The sequence below is a fragment of the Syzygium oleosum genome, unplaced genomic scaffold (genome assembly GCF_021117445.2).
Source record: "Syzygium oleosum isolate NSW1041296 unplaced genomic scaffold, Sole_v2.1 Sole_v2.27, whole genome shotgun sequence".
Lineage (NCBI taxonomy): Eukaryota > Viridiplantae > Streptophyta > Magnoliopsida > Myrtales > Myrtaceae > Syzygium > Syzygium oleosum.
The window spans coordinates 4,037,040-4,058,758 of NW_026607511.1; the positions used below are offsets into that span (position 1 = coordinate 4,037,040).

The 21,719-nt window shown below is 38.9% G+C and overlaps 2 protein-coding genes across 3 annotated transcripts; both read right to left on the bottom strand.

Annotated features, from left to right (window-relative positions):
* Positions 1-162: 162 nt before the first annotated feature.
* Positions 163-9,243, bottom strand: LOC115691430 (uncharacterized). Of its 2 annotated transcripts, none has more exons than XM_056303465.1 (13): positions 8,829-9,243; positions 8,172-8,245; positions 7,826-7,909; positions 7,595-7,675; positions 6,834-6,914; positions 5,953-6,045; positions 4,622-4,801; positions 4,443-4,510; positions 3,060-3,111; positions 2,061-2,114; positions 1,881-1,973; positions 1,526-1,607; positions 163-501 (listed from the first exon to the last, which is right to left on the bottom strand). In XM_056303465.1, the coding sequence occupies exons 1-13, from the start codon at positions 8,968-8,970 to the stop codon at positions 410-412; spliced, it is 1,176 nt and encodes a 391-aa protein (XP_056159440.1). In that variant the 5' UTR covers positions 8,971-9,243; the 3' UTR covers positions 163-409. The 2 variants fall into 2 exon arrangements, with proteins under 2 accessions (XP_056159440.1, XP_030473912.1); XM_030618052.2 differs by having other exon boundaries at positions 1,526-1,592; positions 8,829-9,234.
* Positions 9,244-10,280: 1,037 nt separating this feature from the next.
* On the bottom strand, positions 10,281-20,702 carry LOC115691428 (protein LNK1). Its single transcript, XM_030618050.2, has 10 exons — positions 20,518-20,702; positions 19,172-19,291; positions 16,060-16,619; positions 15,627-15,978; positions 14,427-14,579; positions 14,224-14,358; positions 13,863-14,120; positions 11,768-11,916; positions 10,657-10,792; positions 10,281-10,560 (listed from the first exon to the last, which is right to left on the bottom strand). The coding sequence occupies exons 2-10, from the start codon at positions 19,193-19,195 to the stop codon at positions 10,471-10,473; spliced, it is 1,857 nt and encodes a 618-aa protein (XP_030473910.1). The 5' UTR covers positions 19,196-19,291; positions 20,518-20,702; the 3' UTR covers positions 10,281-10,470.
* Positions 20,703-21,719: the final 1,017 nt, after the last annotated feature.

The window sequence follows — 21,719 nt, forward strand, 5'->3', positions numbered from 1 at the left end:
AACCCAACCTTAGTTGATGCACTCCTTTCTTTGAATAATTCTCGTACCCCACAACAACCACGAAGTGCAGGTCGACGTATAAGATGAGATTAAAACGAAGTCGATGTCTCTCCCAAGGGATGAAAGCAACTTAAACACTGGAAACTCAAGAAAGCAGGCACATAAAAGAAAGAATTTGCCCTTTCATAGTTAAATCCTCGGAAAGCGACGCTGCAGGCAACCTGCAAATGGTGTAACTGGAGGAGAGGTCACTGGAAACAAAAATAGAAACTCAAATCTCGTAAACTACCATGAACACCTATTGGTTACACCAATTTAATGACCCTCCACCGTAATATAGAACAGTTTTGCGACTTCTGCACCAAGGCCTAACCAGATCGCTGGGTCAACAAGAGCAAGCAGCAAAGGGTCAACTGAATTTCCCAATCTCCCTCTTCTTCTTGATGGCTTTTTGCCCATGGTAGATGAATGAATCCACTATTCCAGCAACTGTGAATATTCCTGAGCCACGTAAACCATATAAAAAACCGTTTTAGTCAATCAAAAAGCAATGACCAAAGAACTAATTTTTACCACCTAGCAGAAAAACAGAACTTGACATAATTTCATGTAGAAAATCTAAAATAAATTCGGAATTCCCTCCATGCTTTCTCACACATTATGTGCGTAAATCACCCAATGATATGGCTCCGATTTTCCAATCTATTGCTCCTATTATTTTAGTAGTTGAAACCAGCAACCTTGTATGTTGTATACAAATGTGCTATCGGTGTCTCTTGCTGAAGCTACAAGCTCATAATTAGGGAGTCCTGTTATGTTCAGATGCTGACCACGGAGGTCTATTTGAAAATGTCTCTAGAATAAAAGAAAATAAAGAAATTAATATTAAATGACAGAAAAATAAAACTTGAATGGAAATTTGAATTTTAGGGAAACAAGCACCAGGAACCAAAAGTTATAACTTAAGAAAGGATCTCACTTTAGAAGGTAATATCAATATGGGCCTTGTTAACAAGTGAACTCTAGGGCCCTAGTTAAGTTAACGAAAAATGGAAACAACACTTCTAAGACATTTTGAAAAAGGAAGAACTACAGATTTCACTAAAGTCACTCACTTCAAATAGTAAAATAAATTTTCCAAAGCACAAATAATAAGGCTTAACAAGCTCTACGGGGCACTCTTTTAACACTTCAAATAGGATAAAGTGTAATAGTTCCAAATAGTCGGATGGTAGTAAAAGTCAACAAATAGCAAATTAAAATTAGAACAATCTATATTGTTTGTGCAGGCACGTAGAAAAACCAATGTAATTGTGAAAAACTGTTGAGACAAAATGCGATCAATCCCCAAAAATAATTCCCTCGAGTGCAATCTTTTCTCTAAACTAACTTTTCCCTTTACAACCTTGGGCCTAAAATGAAACATGAGTGCACGAGCGCATAGAGAGAGAGAGAGAGAGAGAGAGAGAGAGAGAGAGAGAGAGAGAGAGAGAGACAGACAGACAGAGAGAGAGAGAGAGATCACCTCCAACTATAGCACAAATGTGGGTAATGAAGTGCAAAAATGGAATGTGCTCCTCTTTGAAGGTAACCTGCCGCATGATATTCTTAACAATGTTGAAACAATCATAACTAAGAAAAATGTAGACTTAATTGAAAACTTTGCACACTGATGCAACTGTTTTGTTTTTACAGCTTTTTTGGTATTTATATGACAATGTAATTTGTGTGGCAAAAACTATGCATTGAAATATACTTAGAGTGAAGCAAGACTACAATGGAAAGAGCAATAGAAACCATAACCAAATCTCTACAAAAAGTTTACTTAGTTCGACAGTCATGAAAGGCTTCCAATAAAATATGAGAATAGAAGACATTACCTTTATTGGAGAAAAATCATAGAAGAAAAATACTCCAGGAAGTAACTGAGGACGTCCCATCTCATTATTCCTAAAATGCTCGGTGACAGAATACTGTGCAGAAACAACAATGGTGCATCAAGACTTGTTCAACCAAACATTCCATCGGCAGAAAAGTATTCCTCCAATCTTTTAATATACCTGATTTGAGTTTACTGTTCGGCCTCTGATATCTTTATATATCGTGGGGACAACCTGCAGTGCAAAGTGATGCCGAGAAAATAGGTATTTAGGTTGCATGCTGATCAAGAAAAGTCAACCAATAAAGCCAAGGTGAACAGAAAAAGAAAACTATAGCGGCGCTTATATATAGAAGAGAACAAGTTCCCTGTACTCTCTGGTAAATTCAGCAATGTCTGAATGCTTTCGTCACTACTAAAGCATACATATTGTGGAAAACAAAAGGAAAAGTAACGCATACCCAATAAAGTTGATGAACTGAAGATCTGAAAATTAAAAATAAAAGCGAAAGAAAACAGAAATGAAGAAGCAACTAACTAAAGATTCAGCGAAGTTTTTTTCGCAATTAATGGCTTAGAACTCATCTTAACCGTGGAACCATACTCATTTGTTTATTTCCATTATTTCTTACACACAAAAAGAGCATGAACTTATACCAACAAAAAGTCGGTTTACCACTCTCTACATGTTCCCAGAACCTTGCAATGTAAGATGTCATAATAGGATGAGTCTTATGTTTTGCCAAGTATATTCCCAGAGCTCATTGCTTTGTTGTACTTCATGTCCTGATTCAATTAACTCCTTTCTTCACTTAAGATGGTTTCTTTCAAAAGAAATATCTAGACTCACTGTCAAACAAAATTGTTACAAACTCAAAAGAGTTGCTTTTTGAATTTTTTTTGTGAATCTGCTCTTTTGACCTCTGCAGTTGCTTCAATCACCATCTACGTTCTAATCAATGAGATGTACTATTGACAGCATGTCAAAAGAATCGCCTGCACCCATTGGTCATTAGTCGCTTTCAATGCTTTTGTTGTCTCTTCCATAAGAAATTTCTTTATTTCCTTTTTGGGCTCAAAAGACCACACTACGTAGATCTAACAAAAAGGATATAGTAGAAACCCTAAGTTAAAACAGTCGTGCATAAACAGAAGATATTGATGATATGAATATACCAACCTTGATGAAGTACTGGTACATGCCATTTTGTGTTTCGTGCGCCCATTGTACCCTATAATGGCAGCAAAATGTCAACAAAAAAATCGAGTTCAAGGATCATATAAACAGAAAATCCTCCCCAAATTACATCAGGTTAGCTTGATTTCCAGAAAACTGCTTTTTAATGATTGAACATTATTATACCGCATGTAGGATTCACTTGTACTCCAAGGCATTGGAGCTTAACAAAAGAAAAGTAGGTCCCTCTGTTTCTTGCTCAGTGGGTTTCTAGTAGTACTTTTGCTCAATTACCTTCACTCTCCTACGAATCAGATTCTTAAAACGGGAGAACAAATTAGGTCTTTCCACTTCCTTCTTCCTATCATACACAGCCAGTATGAAGATGAAACTGGACCTAGATAGACTAGATTAAGGACTGTAGCAACTATGCTAACAGTCCATGGTATAACAGGGTTTGGCCTACAACTGCAAGATGTTGTAGCTTGAGTACTTGGCAATAGATATTTTAAAGCTGTGGTACCTTAAGACTGGATGAGGCAGCTTCTCAAAAGTTGAAACTGGACCCAGATAGACTAGATTAAGGACTATAGCAACTATGCTAACAGTCAATGGTATAACAGGGTTTGGACTACAACAGCGACATGTTGTAGCTTGAGTATGTGGCAATAGATATTTTTAAGCTGTGGTACCTTAAGACCGGATGAGGCAGCTTCTCAAAAGTTGTTGTAACTGCCATGGCTTGGGGGTGATGCAGCAATTAGGTGTTTTTAAACACATTATGAAAGTTGTGTCACCCCCTTTAGCTATAGCTGTTGCAGCCAAGCTGTACCAACAACCTCTTTTGGGGTTTAACCTTATCAAGAGGAAAATTCTTCACAAGCAGCAACTATAGACTCGACTCACCTCTTTTTCTAAGGAGACAATCCAAGAAGATGAACTAATCCTTTTTTGATGCCAACAGAGTGGATAGATTATTAATATTCAAGGGTTTCACTTCACCTAGTGGTGGTTTTGACAAAGACACGTCAAGACAAAAGCATACAGGACAAGACTGAAAAAGAGAAAGCTAGACAAGTAAATGGATGCTACAATGGGAAATTATAGCATCTTTACAATAAGGGGGTATACAAGGGGAAAGAAGTAAAATAAAATAATTAATTGAACATGTTGAAAGTTAGATCCTAAAGTTTGTATGACATAGAAATCTCCACACTAATTCCACTAAGAATCTGCAAAGTTCCTCAGATTTCTTCAATTTATAACCCTAATATCACGCCATGCCATAATTGCCCAAAAAAAAAAGGGTTTCTCAAAGTGTGGAGAGTTCCATTTTCTTTAATTTTTGCTTTGGGTTGGGTGGGGTAAGGAGAAGGAAAAAATTACCCATCTAGAGGATTCACCGCACCAGGAAAGTAATCACCAAAACTTAAGCTGTTGATCTTGTGACTGATCTGATTCAAAATCCAGCATGAAAACAACACTGATCAGAACATTTGGATGATAAAGTACAAATACTGGATTAATTCCTCTAACTGAATAGGCCTGTAAGTGTAGAGTCGTACATTGTGGCTCTCTGTTTGGAAAGCAATCAAATCTTGCACATTGAAATTTGATAAGTGAAAACTCTTCCCAGCTGCAAAATGAAAATTTCCAGCCACTTTATTAACCTCTAGAGATCCGTGGATATTACATCCTTCACCCGCTTCATCTTTTATTTTTTGGACAAAACCTTCTCGCTTACACTGATGGCAAAGAAAAAAAAAAGAACTTAGCAAGATATACATTATAAACTAGTTAAATATATGGGAGCAAAGTAGCTCTCCATACACTCAGGTTTGAGGAGGCATCAGGATGACAACACCAAATGTTTATTGGTTCTAAGCCTACATCATAAGGAATAAGAAAGCTTCAAAACTTTCCAACCAAAAGCTTGGTCATTAGGTAGAAAAGGATGCACATATATAAATCTGGGATAAATTTCCTAAACAGCTGATGTCAAGTTAACTTTGACAAACTTTCTCACGTGCAAACCAAATGAAGAGCATTACATGAAACTGAAGAAGGGGAAACGAGACCAAAAAAATCCACACACAGAAGTAAAATCTGATTTGGGTGAAGAAATTGGAACTTGGCTCTGATGGAAGGATGTTCCAACTCAAAAGTTGACTTAAGTTTAGAGAATAAGTGGCTGTCTGACGCAATTAATGCAAAGACATTGTTCTTGCCTTCTCATTTCTACTGCTAATCGGACAGTGCTATCATTAGTCAGATGACATGTTAAATTTTTCCCTTTTAATTTTGGTACAAACTCTTTTGAGATTCTGTATCCCATATTAAACAAGCCTCTGGAAAAATGAGCTAGGCAAGGCAAGGAAATTAATGATTTTGCAGATATCAACAAATTCTTCGCCAACTATAGAATTTGTCAGAGGTGAAAAAAATATCTTATTGTCTACAATTCAAGGGGCGGTGGTTCACACATACTCAGCCCTACATTTGAACAAGGGATATTCATAACTGCCATTTGTAATTCCAAAAGAAACTTCACATAAACTTGTACAACGTTACAAATATCTGACCCACAAAAAGAGTATTTCCTTGACATGCCACTGGCACTCAATGTTCAAACAGGCGATCAGCAATTTGGGAATAGCAAGCAAATCTTCAATCTATCTTTTACTAGACCGACTAGTACTTGGAGCAGCCAAATCGGAGTTATAAAAGCATGGGCTATTCACATAGGATTGCTGTGTCTGCCCAAATTTCACATGGCCTGTTGCAGTGGTGTAAGTGTGAATAAACCTGGTTCCCAATTTAAAAGTAATAAAACCTACATTTCTTGAGTTTCAAGAGACAAACAATTTCAGGGGTCTTAGAGGAAATTCAGACCAACCTGGTCGATTAGATCGACATTTGTCACTGCCCAACCTTTTCTTCTGTATGCATCACGAACCTCTTCGCATGTATTGCAACAATCATCATCTGACTGGATGCATATGAGACAGAAAGTGAGAACATCAGACACAAAAACGTGAGAATGGAACTACAATCTCCAAGGTCGTCAGCAGTAAGAATCGCCTACCAAGCCCCAGTCCAGCATGGAAAAGAAATTCTTGACACTTGATTATTTAAAGTAGAATTTGTAGTACTTTCGTGCAAGAAAGAGAAGGACAAACAAATGCGATCAAATCAAAGCAGATCATTTATCCTGTTGCCCACTATAAATGGGTCTTTGAAGTTACCTAGTACCCCAGAGACAGGGATATTATGAGCACCTATCCAATCCCTGTTACAAACTATGATTTGGGAAGAACCACATGAGGACCTACTCTGGAGCCTTTTGGGTCGTGTTAAAGCTAAAAAAATGAGGTCTACATGAATGTTTACCAACTAAATTAAGCAAAGTATATTGATACGCCCACCACCAGTACATATCCTGGAACATAAAAGCAGAAATAAATAGATTTCTCAAACAAAGTAGAAGTGGCAACCATTTCGCATAAGAAAGCTAACTAAAATATGAAAAGGACACGGTTATTGATTCCTAAAAGAAGAACGAGCATATGAACTGTCACAGCCAACCAACCAAGTATATATATACACTGACAAGAGGATGATACTGCTATCATGGATAATCCAATCGATACAAAGAATTGCCTCCCCAAAGTGTACACCACTGATGGCAGAGCCATTTTCACCGGAAAAAGAAGAAGAAGCAAGACTTGCAGACAACTTGCAGAGGTGCATAATAGTGACAAGTGTTAGTCATCATACCGCTTCAGCACCATAACAGGTCCCACAGTACGTTTCATCATGCTCAAGCCTACCGCCATGTTTCTGTAAAGGCTTGTCAATCTGAGCAAAGAAAAAGGCCAGTGATTAGAAAAGGAAGGAAGGATAAGAACATAATCTATAAGCATATGAAGCATTAAAAAAATTAGAGAAACAAGATGAGCATGAATTACATATAGTGAAAAATTACTAAAGAAAACAGCAATTACAGTAAATGATGTGATAAAGATAGAAAAAATGGAGCCGCTTAAGTAACAGGAATGCACGTGTGAATAATTGCTTGAACAATTTAGCAAGATACCAGTAAGAATTTGGTAGTGAACAATACAAAGACCTATCAACAGGCTCTGAAAGTTCCTTTCAAGTGAAAACTAGCTAGCAGACCCAGACTTGACCGGCTGTTTAACAGGAAACAGGTGGACAGAAGCTACAGAAAAAAATCCATGGCATAAAATGCTGGGCCTCTTTCTACAAATAGCATCATTTCATTACTTAAGTGCAGTTAAAAGGAAATCTGAATTTTTGATCCGTTTATTTGACCATTCAAAATGGTTGATTCTGAGGTTTAGTGCACAGACAGTTTGACAAGCAAGAAAAAAATCCCACTGAGCCCAAAAAGAAGAGGGAACAAAACAATCACCGGTCTCAAGTCCACTTTACTGTATACCACGACGTGAGAATTACCAAAAGACTTTAACAGTTCCAACCAAATTTAACACAAAAAGAAAAAGTCTAGTAGTCACCTTTGGTGCACCGATCACATCAGGCTTGACTTCGATAACATTATGTTGAGGATCGATTCTTTTCTTGACTATGTCATGCCTCTGAGAAAAACAAATTAACATCAAAGACGAGTTAGAAAGACAGCGAAAGTCTAAATTTTGGTAATAGGAATGCAAACCAGTAACAATCAAACAAGTCTCATGGTAGCAAAAGAGGAGCTATAAGTTACTATATATCAAAGAAGTGCATACTATATCAAGGTGTTGCTCTCCACTGATATCCATTGCATCAACACTGAGTAATGAACACGGAATGGCGGGGAATGTAACATCAAACTGCATGTTTACAAAGATGGGAAAGAGTTACGAGCCCAATATTAGCCATCCAGATGGAAACTCGGCAACCGGTAAAATTACAAAAACAACAACAAGAACAACGCAATATGGCAAGATTATTGAGAACTTGAAGCCACCAAAATTTTTAAAATACATTTATTCGTAGATGTGTTTCATTTCACTACATGGTAACGTACTACTTTTGGATGTGCCAAAACACACTTTTTTTTCCCTTTATGTGATGCAAATGGATGGGAATTACATTTATTTTCAACTTTTCCCCTCTTGAAGTATCAACGAGTAGCTTTGTCTCGGTAACGGTATGAAGATACAGTCCTGCAAAATGACGGAGAAGGACAAATGGGTGAGCAGATGACCCAATTCAGATTCCACAGTATAAGCAATGGCACTCGAAGGTAACAGCTAAGGCATCTGAGAAGATGGGCAAGCAAACAAAACCACGTTAGAGATGAACAAAAATCCCAATGGCCCGACAGCTCTCTCGCACTCGACAGCCGTGTTCTATCCAAAACCCGTTCCAAGAACGGGCAACAGACGTTGGAAGTCAACTGGTCTTGACTCTATCTCCACACACAATGGCCGGCAGCAGGTTTCACCCTTAAAACCCATCAACTGGATTACTCCTCGGGCAACGAGGCAACATCAACGGTGGGGGCTCAACCACAGAATTCGCACTCAAAATCTACTTTTTAATCTTAGCCTGACCTAAAACAACCACCTCGCGAGCTCCAAGTCTTCTCTTTTTTTCCTTTTTTTTCGAACTTCGAAGGGGGGCGAAAAACAAAACCCAGATCAGAATCGAACTCGAATTCCCTCGACTTTCACAGCAACGTGAGACAGGAGGAGACACCGGCGGAGGGAGGGGAGGGGAGGGGAGGGGAGGGGAAGGACGACGTACTGAACTCGGAGAAGAAGAGGAGGAGCATGAAGACGGAGGAGACGAGGGTGATGACGCCGCCGGAGAAGGTGCGGCTGTAGAAGTCCTCATTGATCTTGGGGTAGGCGTCCAAGCTCCGCAGCTTGCCCAGCACCCTGTCCATGTCGAACCACCACCACCACCCGCAACCCCAGAAGCGCCCCCTTGCACCGCCCGCCGATTCCGCCCGCCGGCGATCGTTCCCAAGGAAGGAATCTCTCTCTCTCTCTCTCTTTCTCTCTCTCTCTCTCTCTTCGTGTTGTGGGAGAGAAAGAGAGGTTTTGGATGGATGGATGGATGGATCGTCGAAGCAGGGAAATCGAATATGATTGAATTTGGAGGAAGGAAGGATGGAAGGACGGACGCACGGACTGGTCAACGGATGCGTCTCGGCGGTGTGCGCCTTTGGCCCTTCTTGGGTCAACTGTTCCAACGAAAAATCGTTTCTTTTTTATTGACCTAGGAAAAAACCCACGATTTGGTCTCCATATAGAAAGTTGTGATTTTTCTTCTCACCTGCCCAGAAGTTCGTCCAAATTGCGAAAATTTACCCCCTCATTTTACACTCGCATGTCGAAAAAACCATCCTCGATTGATCGAAATTCGCAACGACTCCAATTTTGCCCTTTCATTTCAAGTAAGTTGCAAATTGATATCATTCACGATCAGTAATGCTCTGCGAGGATAATGTTCTTTTAAAGGTGGTGAACGAAAAAGGAAATGTAATTTCAAGTCGCGTATTTTTCCGATGTCGTGCGGGATCGAGCCGTGTACAATTTGGTCCTCGAGTTATTTCGGATGACAGTACAACGGAACCTACTCATGCAAGTGGGACCATTTGGGCATCCTCCAATTTTAACTTCCAATTCATTGTGCAAGCAAAACCTACTCCCCAAAGTTCCACGGATCGAACTTGTTCGCGGAAAATGATCGGTCGCGAAAAATGATCGGTGCCCCGACCCTTGGAGCCGCAAAAGGTACCGAATGTCGGGCGGCGAAACAAGCACCCTCTAAGTTGCTGTTCATTACAGCTTGTGCCCTTGAGTCTTATTTGGCATAATTTCAGCTTCACGCGGTATCTGTTTGGCAAAACTCAGAAAAACTTGCGCAAAGAGGATATACTTCAGACATCCCCAAGACAATCATTTGAACCTCGTATTAGTTAATCTTAAGAGCAGCTATAGTCCGTAACGAATCCGGAAGCTCCCCGGCTTACTGAATTCGGGTTGGTCTTCGAACGTGGAAATACGAAAGACGTGACTGCAACCGGGGGTGATAAGTGGCCCGCTATTTGGCCATCTTCATGGTAACGGGATTGACCGAGCAAAAACATTCACGGTAACGATCCAGTAAATCATGGTAGGGAATTGGAGATGCAGCTAAAAGACCAAAATTCTCAAATGGGAGAAAGAGGAAGCCCGAACCTCAGAAAGGTAAGAGGGGAACCAACCTAGCTTACTTAATTACATCGGCGGAAACAAGTAGCGACATGACATACACCCAGAGGGTATGCAGTAAGATCCCGATTCCTCAGGTACTGTTTATACAGCGATCGTGTGGAAATTCACCCAAAAATAGGTACATGTTGTACAATGGCCAAACCTCTTCATGATCCGCGTCAGTCCTAGGACACATTTTCCGCATCGGCGACAGCTTCCTCTTGTCCAGTGTCTCTCTCATTCTTTACAGGTGGACTGGTGACAGACCTATGAATCTATTGATTGAGAATGAACAGATGAGCAAAATGGAAAAGATAAATGAAGAAGAAAAAATGATTTGCCTGGAACATACGGAGCTAATCACAGCTTACCATGACGTGGGACTTGGAAGAGGAAGCATTGCTACCTGGCAATACAGACGGATCCGAGGGTCGGTGAAACAATAAATGCGCCACAGAACGATCTATCGGATTAGTGTCAGTTTCCATATCCATAAACCCACTACACCTGAGAAAAAAGATTTGTTGAAAACCAATATGCTTTTCAAAATAAGAGCATGAGAAAGCTCAACTTGTAGCAGCAAGCTCCTCATTCTAGCATAACATTAAGCTCAAATGACACCCGGTTAGACTTCTTCCTATTTTGTAATTAATTTAAGTCTACCACACTAACCTAATATCTAAGAAGAACGCAAACAAGAACAAAAACTTTGTATTGCTAAAAAACCTTTTAGTCTAGAAAAAGTTAAATACTGAAATTAAAATGAAGTGTATCGATCAGATATTCTTGAAGAATGTGGGTTTCTAATATTTCTACTGGCATTTCCTTTCTATGTTTTGTATGCAGGATAAACAATGTAGCTGTGAACTGCTTTCCTTCTCCGTCCAATCCAAACCGGGTAAACTTGTTTCAACGACTACTTCAGACGAGCTCCCAGCCACATGCGATTCACGTGACTATAGGCACTGAATGTTCTCAATCATATATCAAACAAGGAACACCAACTATATGATCTATTTTGCAGTAAAAGGAAACTCACATAGTCTATTTGATTGTTTCATTGTCTTGTTTTTGACAGGAGTTAAGCAGAGAACTTAAACTACTAGAATTTAACAATATTAGGAGAGAAATGTGAGTTTGTATATAGGTTTTTGCATCAGCCTTTCACCCCCAAGAAAGGTATATTGAACCTCCTCACATTTTGTGATATCGGACTTACTATGGAGGTTGGAATTTTCCAGTTTAGTTACATATTAGACCATCATAAGAGATTATAACTTTCTAAATAAATTGCACAAGTAGAATGAAGGACCAATTTACAGATGCCATTGCTTAATAACCAGGCATATTGGTCTTGTCAAAGGATTGACTGAGGTTTTGTATGGTGCCAAACAAGAATCAGTGTTTAATCTATCTAATCAAGACTTGCCAACAGCATGTTAAGGAAAAACTCAGAAAAGACGCTGTGATGTTTATGCTTACTTGTTTGTTTCTTCAGCAGTCATTACTCCACTATGAGCCCCATCATTTTTGCTATCAATGATAGGAATCACACCATTATGCCTCTGTTCAGCACTCCTTGCTAACCGGTACAGACTATCCCTTATGCAAAGCTTCGTCTTGATATCCAACTGAGAGAGAAATAAGTTATCGGTAAAAATTGCACTGCCACAAAAGCAGAGAGTGCAATGGCAAAAGTTTATTCAAAGAGACCCTATGTCTATGAATCAAAGTGAAGGTTTAACAACATAAAGAAATTGCATATTGAAAACAATAGTCAAGACATGTACAAAACAAAGAGTATATTATAGCTATGAAAAACAAAGAGCAAATGAACTTACATGGACAACAACACTAATTAACCTTTATCGCTCTAGGTTCGGTCGTCCATATAAATCTTTTCATGACATTGGGCTAATAAATTCTACATGAAGCCCTCTGTAAGTTCTAGGTGCTGTATATCTTTCCTTATCGTCTGGTTTCATATTTTTTTTGTGCCTTCCCTTAGCCCTCTTACCCAGATCTCCCTCCTCTGATCACATCTCATCAATGGAGCATCCAAAGGCATATATCCAATGTGACAAAATCATCCCTAACGAGTCTCTCATCTATCCTCAACCGGAAACACATGTACTTTCCCCAGGTAAATTCATCCACAGTATATGGACCCTTCTAAACAATTGACAAAAAAAGATGGCTTTCTACACACAAAAGCATAAGGAGAAAAACGCGGAAGACTGATCCACCAAAATGAAAGCCAACTTTCTAGGTGCATTGCAAATATTCCTCAACTAACTCCTCCAATGGTCCTATGTAACATTGCTCCAACATCACAGGAAATATCCCATTTCCAGAGGAAGTGTTCAATCTGAAGATGCTCTTTTTCAGAGAAAAGAACACGTCAGACCATTGAGAAGGACCAAAGAACCTAGCAGGATCCCTTTTCTCCTAATCTTGAAGAGCCAGCATTGAAATATATGCCACGATAGAATGATAACACTTCGCATAGCTGGAGTGGTAACGGAACATTGGAATACAACTTATTTTACCGTGATTACTCTCCTTTATATCAATACTTTGTGCAGAAATAGTAACAAAATTAAGCTTCTCTATAGGGTTGGAACATCCACAAGTTCAAAATGACTAGAATGATACAGTCAGTAGACCTTCTATTGGCTATAACTTAAGAATGGTACTAGAAGCAGTCATCCCTCAGGAAGAAGGAAATAAAAGAAGAAGCAAACTCTATGAAATGAATCAAAAGAATAGAACCTCAGACAAAGAAAGAATCATATCCGTAAAAGTGGGGACAGAGTTTCAGTTTTGTGAATCAGTATTCAATGCTCAATGCACAGGAAGAATATAACATGTGATCTACACTAAGACAACAAGCAAAAAGTACCATAGTTGAGGCCCATCAATGGATAGTTTCAAGCTACACGTAAGCCAAATTGAAAGTCACCGATCCATCCAATATATAGAAAACTTATCCTTTTAGATTCTACATCCTCTCACTTGGATCTGCTTTATCTACTGACTGGAAGATTGTGCTTATTTGTTCGACTCATTGTAAACTAGAAGAAACACGCAATAATAATCATAGAGAGTCCAAAAATATAAAATAGCAAAGCCTCTCACTCGTCTTGAAGAAGAAGGCCAGTTTACAAGTCAAATGAATAATGCTGTGACAATAAATTGTGTCATTAATAATGTACTAAAAGGAGAACCCCAAGACACAATCAACTGGAAAGGCTGCCCTGGATCTGCTTAAGTGGTCGTTCCCTAGCATTATTGAGTCAGCATCAAGCCACCAGACAATTTTTTCTCCTTGGCAAGAAGATTCAAGATAAAAATGTATTCCAATTATGCTCTTTCAATATACCAGTTGTTCCCCTATGATCTGCCCAAATTCTAATAGGAAAGCAACACTCATTTCCTCTTTCATCATACAATACAAGCAAGTGCACAAAAAGGTTTGTGAACACAACATGCATCAATGCAGATTTCTTAGATGTGGTGTCTAAAGTAATAACTGGACCCCAGAAAGATTGAAATTGAGACTAGCGGAGCATATCACCTGCTCCATGACTCGTTGAAGTTGACGAAAGCTGGCTGCTTCTAATGAAATTTCATCCAATGCAGAGCTCATGCAAGAGCTTTCTTGCACCAGGGAAGAGTCCATATCTGCTGGTACAGCTAGGCTGACTTCACCATTACTGTGACTTTCTATTCCATTTTCATTTGGATGCAGACTTTTCAGAACAGCATCTGGGTCACAGATTGATGCATTTGGACTTGTCACATCCGCGGGATTAAAGTTCCTAGCCAAAGAGACCTGTAAAATTCGGCAGTCATATGCTTTCCTCTCCTATCAATGTCATCATTGCCATAAATTGAGGCCCAAAATTACAATAATTGGAACTTTCAATGGAATGCACCTGATTTGACGAATAAGAAGATTCCTTTGGAGTAGGAGATAGCTGGTCATCAGACTTTACACTAGATAAAGTTGAGCATCCTGAGACTTGGTTAACATGATGAAAGTAGCCCGAGTGCATGTATTCATTATGCATCTGCAGATGTATCAAAGAATTAGATCCTAATCTATTGTCAAATGTTACGAAATGTGAGGAGAATCAACCTGGTTGGATGAGTCAGAAAAGGGAACTTCCACATGAGGAAATTGATCTAGGAGACTATGATGTCCGAAAGAACCACCATTTTCTAGGTATCTGTCTTTCCTTTTTAATTCTGATTGCTTTTGAAGGTTTGACTGCTTTTTGTGCTTATTCATCTGTCACGTAACAGAGAATTTAAATAAGAACATTTTTGTAAAGACCAGCAATAAAGTATAAGTGCAAGACCAACAATTGTACAATGCCCAAATTCCAAGGAAACATTGTATTCGAATTTACAAGGTAATGTAATCATAAAGGCCAAAGATACATACTGAAGGAACAAAAAGAAAAATTTCACATTTTTAGCAGGCTTGTGTAAAATTTCTTCAAATAAAATGAGGTTGTTAATCACAAACTGCTTCACTAGAGCAGTATCTAATGCTTAGCAACACACAAGGCTTTATTCTAAAATAAACATTTGTTCTTCTTTGGCTCAATACTTAAGAAAAACCTCAAGTTAGTGTAATTTCTACATATCCTACTATGTGTAGGTGTGTGCCGCAGAAAAAACAAGGCGCAAAGTCATAATACATATCATTTATAAAAACCACGAATAAAAAAAGTAAAAAACACACTGACAGATTTCTGTGCATTTGAGACAAAGCAAGAACATAGTAAAAAGGCAGACAAAAAATGGCAAGTTTTAGTTGCACTGTTCAAATAAGAGAGAGAAACTTGGGTGACAATGAACATTCTAGTGCTGGTCACCCCAAAAGTTGGAACCTGACACAAGCTTATAAACCAATGGGAAGGACAGAAGGAAGCTCCGAGAAGAATCCTAGTAAGGGTTTTGATATTTGATCATTATTAGACAATCATAACCATTTCACTCATGCAAGAATCAAGTGAAACTGGAAAAATTGAAAAATTAAATGCACTAGCGCGCACAGAGTTCTGTCAAAAAAAGCAGCGGCGTGATGAATACATGGGCTACAAGTGAGAAGGTGATGATCTGCTGTCTCTCTCAAAGTTCAGTTCATGTCATATTTTAGAAACCCTAATCTCAAGTATCAGCACAGCATAGCCATGCAGCTAGGTGCACCCTGAATTTCAACTGTAGTAAACTAACTAACCATGGAACACATTCAAACATAGATATATGGAGTAACCTCACCAATAAAAATCATATTGATAATAAGTAAAAACCCGTAGAATTTTACAACCTCTTTTTCACTCATCGAGTCTTCCTTACTTTCAGATTGTGCACCTGACCCATTCATAGATGATGTGTGACCAAGAGCACCAGTTTCACCGGAACCGTTAACCTGCATGCTTAAATTGTCACACATGGTTGCACTTTTCTTCTTGGTATCATTGTGTGAAAGGGCATAGCCATGTGGCAAAGAATTCCCACGAGTTTCTGATGCTCTGTTAACTACTTTCGAATCTGAGCATGAAAATTCGAACTCGGATTTTATAGCATCTTCAGATCCTTCAATAGCCTCAGAGATTGAGAACCAGCCCAAATCATCATCGTTACTCAGACTTCCAACTCCAAATGTGGAATCACAGCTCCTGAAAGAACTGATGTCAGGATAGATGCTCAAAGAGTAATTGTAAACATTGTGAGAAAGTACCACTAGGTTCAACGTTTACCTGAACATTTTGTCAACATCTTCAAAATTCCCTATATCAGGCCATCCGTAGTATAGATCATTGCTTTCTTTGTCTTCATGATTGAAAAAGTTGAGATTAGTCTCTGTTGGAGAAATATGGTTGAGAGAATAACTGTACATGTTATTGTCGACTGCTGCACATCTCTCATCAATAACATGATCATCAGCACAAAAAACACCATCGGCGCTGCCTTTGAAACAGTGTGCAGACATTCTTGAATCATCAGATGCCACATTTCTAACTTCTTTTGAAGACAGGTTATCACATGAAGCAGGAAACATGCCATCAGGTGTGTGAGACCATGCATCCTTTTCCAGCATTTTCTCCTTCTTGGTCAGAGTCTCTGGATTTGTTTCTTTCCTTCCCAAAACAACAGAGTTAGCCCCGCTGTCAGCATTACTAGTGATCCCAGTTACTTGAAGACGGAGTTTCTTGCGGCTATCACTCTGAACTAGACACTGATCCTTGGCTTCATCAGCAGGATGGGGTACTATATGGTCATCACTCTCACCAAATTCATCCCACACATTGTCTTGAAGCTGTATTCATGATAATAATTAGCTAAGACCAAATCCAGTTGCCAGAAAATTCATACTGGACAGACAAAATTAGAGAAAACAGTGTTGCTATTTCAAGAGAATATAGTGAAGTTGAATATCTTAACTCACAAAATCACATCCTCAACCTCAAGGAGAGAGAGCATTTGGAGTTAAAAGTCATGCATCCAGTAAGAAGCTATGGTTAGATGTTATGAGTACATGAATTTGTCTTGCTGCCATTTCTTGTTTCGTATAAACAAAGCCAGCTAACAAAGTCATGAATCACAATGACTACTTAAGAACGTAAGAAATAAATAAGATAAGCCTGCAAATCTGAGTGTCTTTACATTTAAATGAAAACTGATGAATCAATTCAAGATTTAAACATCTGAGGTAACCGTAGTGCAAAACCAGAACATCCAGAAAGGCACTAGAAGCAAAACTGACGTAGCAAGATAATCGTGAAATATGTTTTTTTGGTTTATCCTTATGGTTATCAAACGATTATCATTGCCAGACTACCATGAAAGTTTAAGTAACATACTCAAACACATATACCTTCGCGTCGGCAAAAAACTCATCTGTTATTTGAATTATTCAACGTCTATGATGCAACATACGTTCCTTCTGAACAGCAATTAGATGTCAAGCCTCTATTTAGTAGTATATGGCAACCCAGTCCTACAAATCCAATGTGGAAAATGGATGGCAGATAAGGTACAGGTTCTCTGACGTGCTGCCGCATGCTGTTGCTTTTCTAGGTACATTATAAGTGGCATATTGCCTGTCTTATTTTTAATGAAAGTCATGGATGTTCAAGCTAAAATGGATAGATTTCCCCTTTTATGTCATGCTATCGCAGCCAGGTCAGAGCTCTCTGAGGACAAAGTTTTGGCAGTGAAAGAGTTCTGTAATAGCATGGTGCTCCAAGATAGGCAGTCTCTCTTTCTTTCTTCTAGCCTAGTTAGAAAGAACAAAAAAAATTTGCGCATTTTTCGTCCACAAGTTTCTTTCCAGTGGGGTGTCCAAAATATTTTAATCACCATCAATCTGAAAAAGTTAAGGACGGAGAGCATAGGCTAAGATACCGAGTGCAAGATTAAGTAGATTACGGGGACAGTTGCTAAATAACTCCAAATTGCCTTTATCGAGGAGAAAAGACATATGTGAATCTCATCACTCTCAAGTCGGAAAACTTTTACACCTAGAAGAGAAGATTAGGCATCTTGCATAAACTCAACATAAAAATGGTCCATGACTCAAAAATGACTTTGATTTTAAGATGGATCTGTTAGAAAAGGCGAATGTGGTCCCATTTTTTAAAATCTTTGCTGTAAGGATCCTTATTTCTATTGGTATTGCTACATAAACTATTAGGGAGATCTCTATCCCTTAACTAGTCTTCATCATTGACAGGAGGTCCTGATTATCATGCTTCAGAAATAACGCGACAAGGGCATATCGATAACATTCGCCGACATGGCTCAGAAGAGAAGTTGCCTGATCTATTGTTCTCTCAGGATACTGTTTGTACAAAGATTGTCCACAATGTTAGATTTCAACTAATGTATTCCAATAAATTACATAATAAATAGCTAGTGTTTTTCATGTGCAACAGTGTACTAGGTGTGGTATTCAGTGAATCTTTTATCATGACTGGGGCTTGTGCTTCTTTCTTTCGGATAAATAAAAATTTCTCGCACATCCACTCATAAATGAGAGAGGACCTCAAGCTGAATGACTCATAAAAGGGGGCAGACAAATCAATGTTTCTTTCTACCATAGAAATTCAACATGAAATTGAAAGGACAACATTTGTAGGATAATGAAAAGAGAATGTCAAACAATGACCAACAATAACATACTACAAAAGTATAATGTGGCATAAAGGCATAATAGTTATAGTGGCAATGTTAGCTTTATTAAAACATTTAAAATTAGCTGAATATATAACTTCAAATTTTCTAATCTCCCATAGTCAATTGGCAAAATGGAATAAGATGCCTCAGAAGCCTTATTAAGTGCAGTAATGATGAGAATCCAGCCTAAATAAGACTGCATTGGAAGAGGCAGGCCAATAACGAAAGATACTTGCTAGTATTTGCTAGAGTCAAATACTCTAAAGTGGCTATTCTTTCTTTATCTATTAGTACGACTACAATCTATCTAACATGGCTACACTCTGGTCTGGACTGATGGATGGTTTAACAATTTTACGAAAAACTCATCAATCCTAATGAGGCCAAATCAAATGTGTAAATGCTAAATTGGTTGAAAAATTTGAGTAACAGCTAAGTTACATCGGGTTAGCATTGGCTTCTTTAACTTCGTGGTCATATTTTAAATATCTGTGCATTAGCTTGTAGTCACCAAACTGACCAGTGGCCATAACAGTCAAGACACAAAGCTAATTTGTAGCTCGAGCAGGATAATGTTACTCCCACTGACCTCGTCTATTTCTCAATCATCCAAAGATCACAATGGTCCATGTATCAAATGCATAAGTAATCACATAAATCATGAATGTTCAACTAAAAATACTGAATTCCCACCTCATAGATGCACAAGTCTGACATTCCTTTGAGATCTTTTACCCGCCACCGAATACAAATTTAGCTGGACGATCCAATTTCATATTTTTTGGCCAAATTCCTCTCTCCGCACGCACTTTTCTGCAAACAAAATCGACCATTAAAAATGGTGTATAAGGGCAACTAAAAGAAACGGTGCCAGGCAGATATATCAAGGCAGGATTTTAATTCAATTACCCAGCTAAATTCCTATCAAATAAGTAATCGTCGCACAAGCACACAAGTTGAAGCCATTGCAGCACTACGCAGAAATTACATCTTTCCCGGGTTCCTAGCACATAACAATTGTTTGATTTGCCTAATCATTAATTAGAGCTATCAATGACAAGCAACCGCCAGTCAAAAATTAAAAAAATGCATAGGTGCCTATCAGTATATTAAAGCTAAAAGAAACAGCGCATGAAGAATCCCACCTTCAAGCTCTGCACACAGTATAAGAACTCGCAGAAGATGAAAATCAAATAAAGAAGTAAGGGTAACGACTTTCAGCTAGTTTTCAAAGTATTATAATTGTATTGATAAGATTTAGTACAATTAAAGTACACAGGAAATATGCAGACAAAACCATCTAAACGTAAATTCTATTTTCACTATACAACAAAAATTACATGTAATCAAGTTGGACTCTGTTTAAAGCAGAAAAACTCCACTTAACAATTCCAGTTAGTCACATCAGACAAAAATTGAGCATATCCTCACTCAATCACCAAAGCAAACTGCAGCGACATCGTTCCTCATAAAAAAACTCAAACATAATGTCACACAGCAAGAAGGTTCATTCTTCATTTGTCAACATCCTCCAGCTCCACTCCACCATCAAAAAAAATTCTTCTTGAGCTGAACTTCAGCTCGGTTTTTACTATCACAAACTCATTCAAATTCCAATACAAAAAATCGACGCCTCCACTGCACCTAACCATCTACCAAAATCCTCCCTGACAAAACCATAGCCTTTTTTCTACTTTGCAGACAAAACAGGACCAAAATCCGCGAGCACAAGTAGCGCCCAAACAACGTAGCCGATCAGCTCAATCACGCAAGGCCAGCTTTTTCCGCTTCTAATTCTAGCTATACTCCCCCCCTAATCCTGCTTCCGCCGAGTTTTCAGCTAAATCGAGACCTTTTCCAATCCTCAACATCCACCAAACTCCCAAACCGGAACAGGCGCACGCGAACACAGCTCGAAGCACGAACTACTTCAGCTCAAACAGCCCTTCTCTCCACCTCCTCCTTCTTCCCCCACAGCTCCTCGAACCTCCAAATACCCAAAAACCTCATCGAACACAGATCTGAAACCGAAAGCTCACCTCAAAGCTCCAGTCCCTCCGCCGAAACGAGGGATCCGACGCCGCCGAGCCGGCGAAAATCCCACCGGCACGAAGCTCGATTCAGCACTAGAAACCCTAGAATTCGAGCTCGACGATGGTTAAAACTGATCTTCTGGGAGGTTCCGGAGCTCTTCTTCTTTCTTTCTCTCTCTCTCTCTCTCTCTCTCTCTGCTTGTGAACCAAAGCACTCAACGAGTAGTGCCAATAAAAAATGTTTTTTTATTTATTTTTAGTTTGGTCAAATAAAAGGAGTCACGGAGGGAGCGCCACGTGGCGGCGAGCTCGGGAGCGGGAGGCCGGGTGTTCGATGCGATATCAGAATTCGTGGACGAGAGCGCGTTGGGAGATCCGATCAGTTTAGGCCGCCTGATTGGTCCACGTGTGCTCCGAGCGCTGGGATGCCGACACGTGTACGGCGAGCGACTTGCTTGTCGGGCTTTGATTCGTTTGTCCTGAATATGGCGGGGGGAGGAACGTGGTTCTGTGCTGTTAATCCGTCGTCGTATCGAACGCATTCTGTGGTATTTTGGTTTTTCATAAAATCTTGTTTTAGAATTTGGTTAATACCACGAAAAATCCTAAACTAGTACATCTGCGACAAAATTACTACAAACTAATTTTTTGACCACCAAAAACTCCAAACTGGTACACATGTGACAAATTTACCATAAACTAATTTTTTAATCACCAAAAACCATAAACTAGTACATCTGTGATAAATTTACCGCAAATTAATTTTTTAACTACCAAAAATTCCAAACTGGTACATTTATGACAAATTTACCCTCCGTTTAAATTGGATTAATGCAAAAAAATCGCAAACTAGTACACACGTGACAAACGAAGAGTAAAATCTCAAACTTGTGCATCGGTCAATTGCCACGAACTAACGGAGGATAAATTTGTTATAAGTGTACCAGTTTAAGGTTTTTTGTGGTCAAAAAATTAGTTTTGGATAAATTTATCATAGGTATACCAGTTTAGGATTTTTCATGGTATTAACCCTTAGAATTTCAAGATAGTAATTAATATCATTTAGGTAGTATTTCAAATAAATGAAAATAGAGTTTGAAGACACGTGTCAGCCCGTGGTGAATCTATGATCCACTTTAAGAGTGAATTAAAATGAGCACTCGTAATTGTTCACGTATCATTATTAGGTTTTATAATCATGTCAAATT

Bases quoted from the DNA above. Each gene is read 5' to 3' on its own strand.
- LOC115691430 (XM_056303465.1), bottom strand. From the start codon at position 8,970: ATGGACAGGGTGCTGGGCAAGCTGCGGAGCTTGGACGCCTACCCCAAG. The intron at 7,676-7,825 runs GTATGCACTTCT...TGTTTTTCTCAG, and splicing joins GAGAGCAACACCTTGATATA to AGGCATGACATAGTCAAGAA. The intron at 502-1,525 runs GTGATCTCTCTC...TACGTGGCTCAG, and splicing joins CATTTGTGCTATAGTTGGAG to GAATATTCACAGTTGCTGGA.
- LOC115691428 (XM_030618050.2), bottom strand. From the start codon at position 19,195: ATGTCAGACTTGTGCATCTATGAG. The intron at 14,121-14,223 runs GTGCATTCCATT...CGAATTTTACAG, and splicing joins CTTCTTATTCGTCAAATCAG to GTCTCTTTGGCTAGGAACTT. The intron at 10,561-10,656 runs GTAAGCTGTGAT...CTCAATCAATAG, and splicing joins CTTCCAAGTCCCACGTCATG to ATTCATAGGTCTGTCACCAG.